Here is a 12,519-nt window from a genome sequence, read left to right as displayed (position 1 = left end):
GCGTACCATTGCTTGTGACATTTCTTTTTCTGTTCATCAGGGATCTCACCCTTTGAAAAATTACAAGAGAAGCGATATTTTTCCATGAAATTAGTTCCAAAAATGATGTGGGAACCTGAGTTGGGTGTTGAAGAGATAACAAGTAAGTCTTGCCAGGCACATAGTCCAAATTTCAGCAGATAAATTTTTGTGTGAACTTTCTCATATGCTATAGAGTTTGAGTCTGAGAGAGTGGTAATTCTCACAAGTTTCCTTAACTGGGCAATACTCTTCCATAATCTATGTTTTATGCTTAGGAAATACTCTTTACTTATGGTTGAAGCATTACAGCCTGTATCTAATAAAATGTTACACCGAAAGCCTTGGATATTTCTTCTAATCTTCATCATTGACTCATTCAATTTAAAGGAGTTTTGAAATTTATTGCCTTCTCTGTGAGGAATATGCCCAAAGTTAAAATCCCATCTGTTGTTCAAGTAGGTTCCTCTAACATAGGAACAATTCCTGGCAATATGCCCAGCTTTGCATAAAACCATTTGGGAGGATCTCTATGGTCCGTGGGGGTATTCTCTCTTAGCCTGAGGCTGAGAGGCAATGGATATTTGTCGATTGACATTCTCTAGCCCTTGTACCACTTTATCTAGATTAACTAATATGGGCTGATTTTGCCTTTCTACTTTCTGTTTGATCGTCTCGTTGATCTTATTCGCTGTGGGGTTGTGGTTTTCTTGAGACTTCATAGTGATGGCTGCCAGTTGTTTCACTACTTCATCAAGGCGATCCATCACTGGTTGCTGCAATCTCTTTACTACTTGGTGAACTAGGGATTGCACTTCTTCCATTAACTTCTCTTTGTTGGATTGGTCTTCATTCTCGGACAGGTGATTATAATTTATAGATTTCTCCCCAACAATTTTCTTCTTCCCCTTTTCTTTTTTATTCTCATTTCCGATTTCAACTAGGTTTAGGGAACAATCAGTCTCTTCAATGACATTCACATGGCATACATTGGATAAGGGACAAAAGTCTCCTATCATTTGTTCCCTTTCCTTGACAGCTTTAAGGCATTCTTCTAACGTAGTAATTCTTTTCTTGTAGGCTGTCTCTCTTAGCTCTGGCCAATTTCTGCAAAATGCAATTTGCAGAAATTGGTGGATAGAAGGAGGAGGGGGGGATATGATCGAGACATATAAGCTGTTAAGAGGTTATTACCAGATTAATGTCGGGGAGGTTTTGCACAGAATGGGTGAGGATAGCAGGAGAACAAGAGGTCATTCCTGGAAGCTGTACAAGGAGGGTGTGAGCAAGGGAGTGAGGAGCAGGTTTTTTGCATGGAGAGTGGTGATGATTGGAATGCTTTGCTCAAGAATGTGGTGTGTGCAGAGACAGTGAATATATTTAAGGCACAGTATGATAAACTGTGTGTATAACAGTGGACCTCCCACAATGAGTCTTTGACTCCATGGAGGTTTTTATATTAATAATAATATATTATAATTCCTTTCATTCAGAATTTAACACTTGTTCTATGCCGGATAACTGGATCTTAGTTATATAGGATAGACTAAAAATAGAAAAATTATTTATATTTTTGTTTTCTCTTTTTATTGTACAATGCAATTTTAATGCCTGGACAAAATAAAGATCCTTGCATAATTTCTTCACTTAAATATTGACTTTCCTTGGAGAACCAATTTCATTGGTTCTCCAAGCGAAGTATGGGGTAAAATTTTTTATGCTTTGTGAATCGGAAAGTGGATATCTTTGGGATTTCAAACCTCATACGGGAAATCAAACTGTAATCAAGCATGATAAATATTTGGATCTCCCCTTGTCGATGCAGTAATGCAGTACTAAACCCCTTTACTAGGAAAGGTTACTGCATTTCCATGGATAATTACTATATGTGTCCTGAACTCGCTGATTTGCTTTTACAGCAGCATACGAATAGTTATGGAACTGTAAATGCAAAAAACGAGACATTCCTCCAGATCTGGCTTCAGGAAAGTTATCAAAGGGGGGAAATTTGAGCTTATCAGTGAGGGAAAGTCAAAAAAGATGTTTTTCTGCTGTCTTTCCTGCACAATCCATTAACGAAATCCATGGAGAAGCATGGTTTGAAGAAAGAAAAACCATTGCTGTGTGTGCATGCAATGACACTATGGGTGTAGTCGACAGGTGCAATCTGCAACTATCTACTCTGTAATGAGGAAACAGCATAAAAAATGTTACAAAAAAAGTGTTTGGACATATATTGGATTTTGTTATTTGGAACAGTTTCCTCCTGTACAAGAAAAAAAAGTTTGTCTATCATAACATATCTAGAATACAGAATAGAAATCGCGAAAGCATTGCTGCATGCACATCCATCTTCTTCAGCAAGCAGAAAAATAGGCAATCCTGTCAGACATCTGAGGTTGAACGCTGCTAACTCCAACCATTATCCCAAAAATCTACCACCAACGGCTAATAAAAAAATAAAAAAACTGCACGCAAATGTTATGTATGCAATAAAAAAAATATCAGAAAGGAAGCAAAAATCTGGTATGCTGAGTGTAAAACTGCTTTGTTTAGGGTATTCCACACTGTTCGAGAATTTTAAATTCTGAACAGTATGAAATAAAAAATGTTTCTTTTCAGGGCCATCAAAACAATCCTTTTCAGGACTACAAATATTGATAGAGAGATACCTGACTTTACTGTTTCCAGTTCATCTTGAAGGCGAATTTTTAAGTTGTTTTTATAACACAGAATGATATATTGTTCTTTCGAAATGTCTAATAGTATATTTTTGAAGTAATAAAATATAAGAGGAACTGGAATACTCTTTCCAGTTCCTCTTGAAGAAGAATTTTTAAGTTGTTTTTATAACACACAGAATGACATTATTCCTTCGAAGTGGCTTATAGTACATTTTCAAAGGAATAAAATAAAAATAGGGATAACCATTGGGAGTATCTTATCTTATCATGTTAACAACTGCAAGACTTTGGTATCAATACCACTTTATTACTGTATATAGGGAAATTATCATCAGAGATTAAGATTAAATATGTTTTTTCAAGCCTCCAGCAAACTGTGTGATGGCCTTGCAGTGTGCTTTATTGCAGAACCAAATCATAATTATATCAGATGTTATAATGGCAAAAATAGTAAAAAAAAAATCATTTGCACTTTCTTTTCAAAACACAAAGAAAGAACATTGTAAATTCACCCAATGAAAAAGAAAATACTACATATTTTCTTCTGTTATCTGATTTTTTTTTCTTGTAGTACAAAGAAGAAATCACTGCATATAACATAGGATATGCGAGAGGGCAAAAATCTGGAAATTGATTACATTATAACGAATGCCACATCTAGTTTAGATGTGGCATTGTTGAAGTAGCTAAACCTTTGCTACTATTTTACTAAAATGAATGGGCGTGTTCCCCCCAAGTGATTTACATTTCTAACAGTTGTCCTGCGAATGATTTATAAAATAAATTCTCTGAAATATCTGCAGATTGATTAGGTCTATACCCCTCCTCCCCCCAAAAAAAAGAAGATTATGAAACGCATATGCACCTTTTCTTTTAAAATAATTCAAATCCTCTTTTTCAAGATAATTGTGTCAAATAATTTATAATTTTTCGATAATAAAAGTGAAACCGATCATTATAAATTAAGAAATTATTTCAACATAAATAATGTATTAGCATGTAAAAGAAATGTCGGTATTTGGGTTAGGATATTTGCTAATCAACACTTGAAAAGGAAACAAGACATTCTTGATGTATTCTGCACTACAGCTTGAGGCACTTTAGTGTGACTTTATTGTTCTCTCTTTTCTTTCTCAATAGTAGTGACTGTAATAAGCCTTTAGCTTTTCCTCCAGCTAAGAGGATATTATCAAGTATTTCTAAGATGTAGATTATTTCAGAAATAGCAACCAGCAGCAACAGTAGAAGTAGTAATATTTAGATTTTTTTTAAGAAAAACAAACAAAAATAATACTATTGAACTTTCTTTTGTGTGATGATATGCATATAAACAATTTTACATGTGAAAATATAGCATATTATTTCTAAAATTTCAAATAATTTCACAGACAGTAAAACAGCTGATTTTAGATTGCAGAGAAATAGACAGAATTAGAAGCTTCATGGTACAACAATCTTATTGCCGTATTTCTTTTGTCAAAACGGTAAAATGAAGTAATAGATTTTGAATACTGTCTAGAAAAGCTTTCAGACTTGTAGAAATTTAGAGTAGTTATGCAATTGAGTTCCAGGAAAGGATGAGGGGGATAAGCATTAAAAAATCTTCAAAATGAGGCAAAAAATTTGAATCATTCCATAATATGAAAAATATCATAATATCTTTCATATTATATTTTCAACATATCTATGAGGAAATGCACTGGATATTATCGTAATATGCATAATACAAAAAAAAAAAAAAAAAAAAAAGATAAGGCAAAGAAATCACTGCTAAAATATCATTGGATATAATAAATTTTTGATACCAAAAAAACTCGCAATCGGAAACCAAGTAATGCAATTTAACATTGTTGTTCATAAAGAAAAAAAAAAAAAAATCATTTCTAAAACTGAAATGTGATGATCTATATCAGGGTTTCTCAAACTGTATTCTACGAAACACTAGTGTTCCCCAGAAGGTGAATAGGTGTTCCGCGAGAAGTTCTGGAATTTGTAATTTTAGTTTTCTAAGCGTTTTCATGAATAAATACAGTATTTTATAGTAGAAATATTCTGAGGAGAATAATATTCTTGAATATGTCGAAAAGTTCAGACCCAGAATGCCTAATAACATCTGTGTATCATTAATTTTCACACATCAAAACCTTTCAACATTTGGGAAAGGGAATACCGCTGTTTATGATGGATCATAAAAATTGTGTGCAAGCGGATTATAACATTGGGTGGCATATCCTCTGTTCTCAAAAATGGAGGAAATGACATCTGTGTAGCAAATGTCAGTGACCAAGCGGCTTATTTTTAAACATGGAAATATTCATGAATTATCGTTAATTTTCACACATTGAAATCTTTCAACAATCGGGAAAGAGAATACCGCCGTTTATGACTGATCATAAAAATTGCCTGCATGCGATTGCAACAATGGGTGGCGTGTTCTCAAAACTGAACGAAATAACATTTGTGTTGCAAATGTCAGTGACCAATCAGCAAGGAAATATAAAGAAAATTTTTCCACTGAAATTGAAGATAGTCTGTATCCGGTTCTCAAATCTATTAATACTAAATACTTTCTTCGCAAGTTCTTATTGCAGTGTGTAAGTGTGTAGTACTTTTTAAAAAATCACTGCACTGGAGTGCAGTGATTTTTTTAAAAGTAATAGGAATACAGATTTAAATTCTAATATGAATAAGAGACAAGGCACTTTGTTTAATTTTGGTATTAAGAAATCTCTTATTGAAGGTGTTTGTGATGCACCAGATAGTGAGTCATCCACTATCTGTTCCATCTCAAGCTTACAAAGATCTCCAGGATGTACAAAAGGAGGGGAAAACTACCAGCACAAAGGAGAAAAAGTCTGCATTCACTCGTAAGTACTTATAATAATATTATAATTATATTTGGTGATTAGAATGGGATATTTCAATGAAAATCAGCACAAATTAATCTAATGATGGTTTAATTAATTAATTATTAATAATTGATTATCAATTAATTAATAGTAAAAATCTGCTAAATTACCAATTAATTATTAATTAATACATTACGAAATAATCAAGGTGTTCCGTGAAAATTTCAGGATTTGTGAAGTGTTCCGTCATAGAAAATGTTTTGAGAAAACCTGATCTATATAATGGTATTTTGCTAGGAACGAAAGCAAAAGGTCATATTTATTTCAATAAATATTATTTAAAAATATAAATATTTGACATAATATTTTTTTCAAAACAAACATTTGAAAATTCTGAAATTCGAAAAAAAATTGTTTCTGTATTATAAGTAAAGGGAAAGAACAATCAGTGCAACTCTTCCGGTGCACTGATTTGAAGAATAAAATACAGCAAATGTACTATTATTAAATAGATTCATTGCAAAGGCTGATCGGTGGTCATTTCCAGATTGATTATTTTCGCACATGTGAAATTCACTTCGATTTTTGGGAAGAGACGCAATAAATCATTTTAGAGGCAAAAAAGGTGAAATATCTTAAGACAGTAAAGGAAATTCCAAGTAACACAATAGACATAAAGACAGGGGACACAAAGGTCACTCACCAGCAGTTAATCAATAATGGCTCTGGAAGAGCCGTAACGAGATTAACGGCGGAGAAAGGAAATGGCATGATAAAAAGTAGCATGCCGATGAAGTTTTGATCCATGAAAAAAGCTAGGGAAAAAAGCTAGTCTGGCTATTTCATCCACCTCAGCCGGTTGGGGGGGGGGTTAAACAAGGCCTCTACTGTTCTTGTTCCAGGACTGTTTGTCCTGGTTCTCTGTTATCAGGGAACAGGACAAACAGTGAAAAGTAGTAATTAATTTAAGGAGTTGCCAGATGAACAATGACAGAAGAGTCATAAAATATTCAATAGGAGAACAGTCTGAGTACATATCAATCCTTGAGTTAGAAAAGGCTATCAGAAAGCTAAAGTAGTATTTGATTGGAGATGTCCAAATATGGAGGTATAAAATTTTATAGTGCATAATTAAAGAAATCAGATTACAGTTGATTGGAGTAGGGCGTTCTTAGTACCCATCTGTTAAAAAGGGAATGAAACAGTGTTGGAATTATAGAGGAATTTTACTACTGCATATTCCACATGAAATTTATGCAAGCATACTTGTGAAGAGGCTACGAAAAATTATGTAAGGAAAAGTTGGAGACGAACCAGCTTGGTTCATAATAGTGATTATCAGGATCGGATTTTCACTTTAAGATAAATAATTGAAAAATGATTGGAATATAACAAGGTTATGTATGATTAAAGTTTTACAGATGGAAAAACCATAAACTTTTCAAAATGATACAGTTATATGGGGTAAAATGGAACATTATACAGAGAAAAAGTCAGCAGTTTCAGTTTCAGTTGAAGATGGTAGAGAAAGCTGGGTTTGATGTGAAATCAGGTGTGAAACAAGATGCACAGTATATCCATTGTTAGTCATCATCTGTATGATCATTTTATGAAGGAAAGTGGCATTAGAGGTGATATCAAAATTAGAGATATTGAACTCAGATCCTTATTTTAAGTAGTTGATGTTATATGCTTAAATAAATCTTGTACAAGTTTCCATGATTCTTTAACTAAATTGTACATATATATATTATTTATATATTTATTATTATTTTTTTATTGATTCCATTAATGGGAGACTGAGGGACTTATAAGCACATCAGTGCCTTGTGTGAGTTGCAGGTGAGGACTGAGATAGAAGTTTATTGAGGTTTTTTTTTTTTTTTTTTTTTTTTAAGAGTTGTAGGTTATAGTTGTTTCGGATTACTTCATGTGGAAAGTTGTTCCAGAGGACAGAGATGGACAGAATAAAAGAGGAAGAATAGAAGCAGGTTCCGTGTATTTGCAGTTGGACAGTAAAAGGATGCTGGAAAGCTGCTGTTCTTGTATCAACAGGTGCAACAGAAAGTGGAGAAATGATGGCTGACAATTCACTGGAGCAGTAATCATGGAAACACTACACCTGCAAGATAGAGATTGAAGTGAATCTGTAAGCCATCCAGAGGCAAGCCTAATTGCTTGCCTCTGGATGGCATAAAGGATTTTGAAAAAGTTTTAGGTGCACCACCCCAAATGAACAGTGTTCTAAACATGGCTGGATTTGGGATTTATATATAGTTAAGAGTTAGTTGGTTATAAAATAGGCTCTTGAATGAAAGCAGATGTCAAGTTTCTTGGATGATGAAGAGGCTGTTGATGTGATGTGTTTATGCTAGGAAAGACTGGAGATAAACATTAGTCCAAGCAAGGAGATCTAATCTTGTCTGGTGATTTGTGTATTACTAAGGATAGGTGATCTGGGATCTCTTTTGCACAAGACAAGACTGTGTTTTGATGGCATTGAAAATGCAAGACTGTCTTTGCCCCATCAAAGGATAGTTTGTAAATCAGTGTTTAAGGCACTAGTTGTAGATGACCTTGTAGCCTGGGATGTCAGAATACTGCATGATTTGCCAAATGAATAGGATGAGTGAGAGTACTATCATCTGCAGAGTTCTGGATAGGATTAGTGGTTATTGTGAGTAGGTCATTTATGTACAGGAGAAAGAGAGTAAGTGATAGGACAGAACCTTGAGGTACTCCAACATTGGTGGTGAAGTTCAAAGAGGGATACCATCTACCATTACTTGCAGAGAATGAACCAGAAAGAAAGCCAGCTTTCCAATTGCAGAGGGCGGCAGGGTGACCAAAGGATGGCAGTTTGTATAGTAGGCCTCGATGCTACACACAGTCAAAAGCTTTGGAAATGTCAAGAGCTACAACACGAGTTTTTCCAAAGATTTCCATGGTATGTGTTCAATGGTGAGTGATGTAAGCTACAAGGTCAGCTGTGGATCTTGAATGGCAGAATCCAAAATGGTGGTTACTGATTATTTGGTGGACCTCTAAATAGTGGAGGAGTTGGATATTTATGACTTCCTCCATTATTTTGGAAAAGACAGAGCTGGTGGCAATTGGTAGGTAGTTTGACAATAGACTTCTATTGCCCCTTTTTTTGGAAAAGGATGGATATGAGATTGCTTCCATAGATTGGAATGAGCACCAGAATTATAGGAACAATGTAGGATGGATGTTTAGTTCTGGAATACAATGTTTGAGAACAATTGAAGAGATGCCATCAGGACCAGATGACTCTTTAGTGTTCAAATTATTTAGTAGTTTTTCTAATGTATTTTTATTGAAACCTATGGGAGGTATGCAGTGCTTGGATTCTGGTATGGTAGCATAAATTCCCTTGCTCATCTATGCAGGAGGTCAAAGGAAAAGAGTGATGTGAGAAGACCAGCTTTATCTTTGAGTGAAGTAACAGTCTTGCCATCAGAATGAGAGAGAAGTTGAAGTGCAGGAGAGCAGAATTGCAACCAACAGTCTTAGCATGAGACAAAAAGGCACGACTTTGATTTGAACAGAAGGCAAGTTTTTTTGCTAGAAGCCTTTATGAAATCTGGTTTTAATCTGCTGATGACTGATTTGCATATGTTGCTTGCTTTGGTATAGGTAGAATATGAAGCTTGAATTCTCAATGCAAGCTACATGCAGTAAGCTGAATGCTTTTCTTCGACTGCTTTTAAAATACATTTTCGGTTAAACCAGGGCTTGGAAGGTGGACAAGGATTATGGGTTGAATGAGGAATGAAGGCCTTCATACCAATGGGAATAATTTCTCTGACTCGTTTGCAGCAGGTGTTAGGGTTTGTGTGTGTGAAAGCAGTAGTCTGACCAAGGAATGGATGAGTAGAAATTCCACCAGAGGTCATTCTAATTGGCTTCCTCTGTAGTGCCAGAGGATACGAGGTCGAGAGTGATTAGAGGGGCATTCTGTGTGAGAGGAGACTTTTACAAGATTGTGGTCTGAGTTGCCTAGAGGTGATCTCAGCAGTGTATCTGGAAGGAGAACTGGTCAAAAAAGATCCAAAGTATTTGGAGAGTGAAGAAGGTTATCAGGTATTCGAATGGGTAGATGTACATTTTGTGTTAGGTCATACTTATAGCAAAGATTTCTGTTCCTCTTCCTGCTTGGTCAGTGGTGTTGGAATAGGGCAGTGTTTCTCAAAGTATGGTTCGAAAATTGCCACGTATTCCCTCGGGGGTATGTGGCAATTTTCGACTATGCATAATTAAAGGAGTCATTATATTTTTCAACAAACAGTGCAATTAAAGACAACTGGGATAAAACAGCACTAACTAATGAATCACATCCAACAGAAACTGCTGTATAGCCCAAGCAAAACCATATGTTGCTGGTGGAACATATGGTTTTGCTTGACACCACTCCTGTCGTTAATGTTAAAACTAAGAAATATACTGTATAGTGAATGTGTTTCAGATATTATGGAATTCGGTTGAAGGGAATTAGCATTTCAACTCAACTGTTGAAATGCTAATTTGTCTTTGGTTCGCGTGATCTTTTGTTAATACCGCACCAATCATATGCAGTTCTTCACTTCTCTACATGTCTCAAATCTTGTAAATTACTGGTAATTTTTGCTTGAAATAATGGGAAAGAAGATGACGCTATTTGGGTAGATGACTTTGACAATGCACACAAAGAAACTGTTCTCGATGCCAAAAGTAGTGATAGCGAGTAGGAGCTTCTTGGTAAGTCGCACCATTTTGTTTTTTTTCTAAAAACTTTAGTTTCTGAAAATTCCCACACATAACTTGCAACACGATTTTTTAGCTTTAATTTTGGGAAAAAAGTTAGAGTTATATTCGAGTAAATACAGTATTTTTTTTTTAGCTTTCAAATTCTTATGTATGGATCATTGGTTAAAGATTGGATTTATAAAACCCCCAAAAGAGAGCAATATAGCAAATACAAGTAGCTGTAAGCAGCCGTGTAGTTAGCCTAGTGGCTTTGCGCTTCACAACCATATGCCTGGGGAAGGATTGTCCCAGGTTCGATTCCCGTCAAAGATGTAAGGAACTGGAGGTCTTCCTCAGGCATAGCCAAGTTAGTTGGTCTTGGGTGCGGGCAGTAGGGTTTTTTCTGCCAGTTTATCTGACATTTTTCATCCCGCAAACAGGCAAATTGGCCCTGTGAACATACGCCTCTACAATCAAGAATATATCCCCCCAGCGGCAGACTAGGTAACAGGTCGGTTGGGAGTGGTACTAACAAGTAGTCGCATCTAAGTAACATGCAGACCCTGCATAGGAAGCAGGAATAACGCGTAGTGAAAGAAAGAAAGAAGTAGCTGTAAGCAACAAGAAAACATTGATATTGCATCTGGATCAAATGAAATTGATGAGGGTGTCGTCTGACATCTTTAGAGAACCAAAATTTTAAAATAAATCATATTTTTTGTTTACATGAACATATAAATTCAAATAAAATATTTAATTTTAATTAATATTTTAAATTAATTTATTAACATATTTGCTGCCAACTACGAGTATGCTCGTTCATATATGAGCTTCACAAGCCAACTACGAGTATACTTGTATGTCGATTTACCGACCTCCTATGTCAAACACGAGTTAACCCTTAATATATTTACCTTAATTTGGACCCTTGGATTCTGAATAAAGCGGAGAGCATGGCTGGGGGCTTGGTAGGGGAAATAATTTCAACTAAAATATTATATATATGTGTCTCAGAAGCCAACTACGAATATACTCGCATGTCGATTACCAACCTCCTATGCCAAGCATGAGTTAATCCGTAGTAGAACACGTAATTTGTAAATCAATTTAAAACTAATAAAATCAATAAAAATAAAAACCAATCAATAAAATAAAAAAAACGATTTATTCAAATTAAGAATGGTACATTTTAAAACAATTTTCCATGCATAATGGTGGTTTTTCCTGGCAAACAGGACAATAAGAACGTATTTCGCGTGATCGTTTGTTTCGTGTACACACCGGCATGGCTTTGTTGGGCGATTCTTTTTTTCTCTTAGTGGAATTTCCAAATAACAAAAATCCCAATTCCTCCTGATATTCTCTGATTGTGTAAGCTCATCCATTCCAACAAAAACTGAGATAAATTGATCTCTAAATTTTAACGCAGTCATTGCATTTTCAAAAGCATGTTATAAAATTTATGCGCATTTTGAATGTATACCTCAAAAATGCCTATTGCCAATTTCTTTGGCCATCTAATTGTCTTTCGTAAGGTGGAATAGTAAGAAAGCATTTGATCAGAAAGATCGGTGCCTGATATCCCCAAATTATAATCCCTAACTGTGTTTGGTTTTAATTGAAATTTACCATTCCGATTTTGTGTTTCAACCATTCCAAATTTGTGCATATTTGAAATCGAAAGAACTTCCCTCCTATCCTTCCATTTGCTGACTACAACAGGACCTTTTCATTGCCAGACAAATTCCCCTTTCTTTAGTTTCTTCTGAATAACATCTGGTGGATTGTTTTTCCTAAAATTTATCAGTGTTCCACACACATACGATTTTCTGTCGGTGAGCGATTCTGTCAGAGCTACAGAATTATAAAAATTGCCCTTATACAATACATAACCCCTGTTTAAATATTCTTTCATGAAGTGGAATACAATATCATACGCGTGACCCATTTTCGCTAAAGAGGATTCTGATTTTCCTGTATAAATTTTTATTTTTATCACCAATCCATTCGATTTGTATAGTTCATAGAATTTCACACCATATTTATGTTTTTTGTTTTTTATGTATTGGCGAAACGCCAGTCTATCACGCCACAACACCATTGACTCATCAATACGAGATTACTCGTAGTTGGCGTATGAAACAAAATTCTGTCTGATAAGCTGACTACGAGATTACTCATAGTGACCTTGAAGATGCAAAAAGGGCTTGCCGTGCGGGAAC

The 12,519-nt window shown here is 35.1% G+C and overlaps 1 protein-coding gene across 3 annotated transcripts in view; it reads left to right on the top strand.

Moving 5' to 3' along the window:
- oys (lysophospholipid acyltransferase 6) overlaps nt 1-12,519 on the top strand; it is a 325,432-nt gene that overhangs the window by 275,606 nt on the left and 37,307 nt on the right. The window contains exon 13 of one of the 3 annotated variants that reach the window (XM_090411055.1): nt 2,641-2,781. The exons of the other annotated variants lie outside the window; for them this stretch is intronic. Coding sequence (XP_090267181.1) covers nt 2,641-2,679 — 39 coding nt within the window. The 3' untranslated portion in view covers nt 2,680-2,781. Of the gene's footprint in view, nt 1-2,640; nt 2,782-12,519 lie in introns of those variants that run through there. 3 annotated transcript variants of the gene reach the window in all.

Source organism: Typopeltis vanoorti, chromosome 21 (assembly GCF_054136105.1).
Source record: "Typopeltis vanoorti isolate ZY-2024b chromosome 21, IOZ_Tvanoo_1.0, whole genome shotgun sequence".
NCBI classification, from domain to species: Eukaryota; Metazoa; Arthropoda; class Arachnida; order Uropygi; family Thelyphonidae; genus Typopeltis; species Typopeltis vanoorti.
The sequence above is the reverse complement of the archived record's forward strand: the minus strand, read 5'-3'. Positions and strand labels throughout refer to the sequence as shown.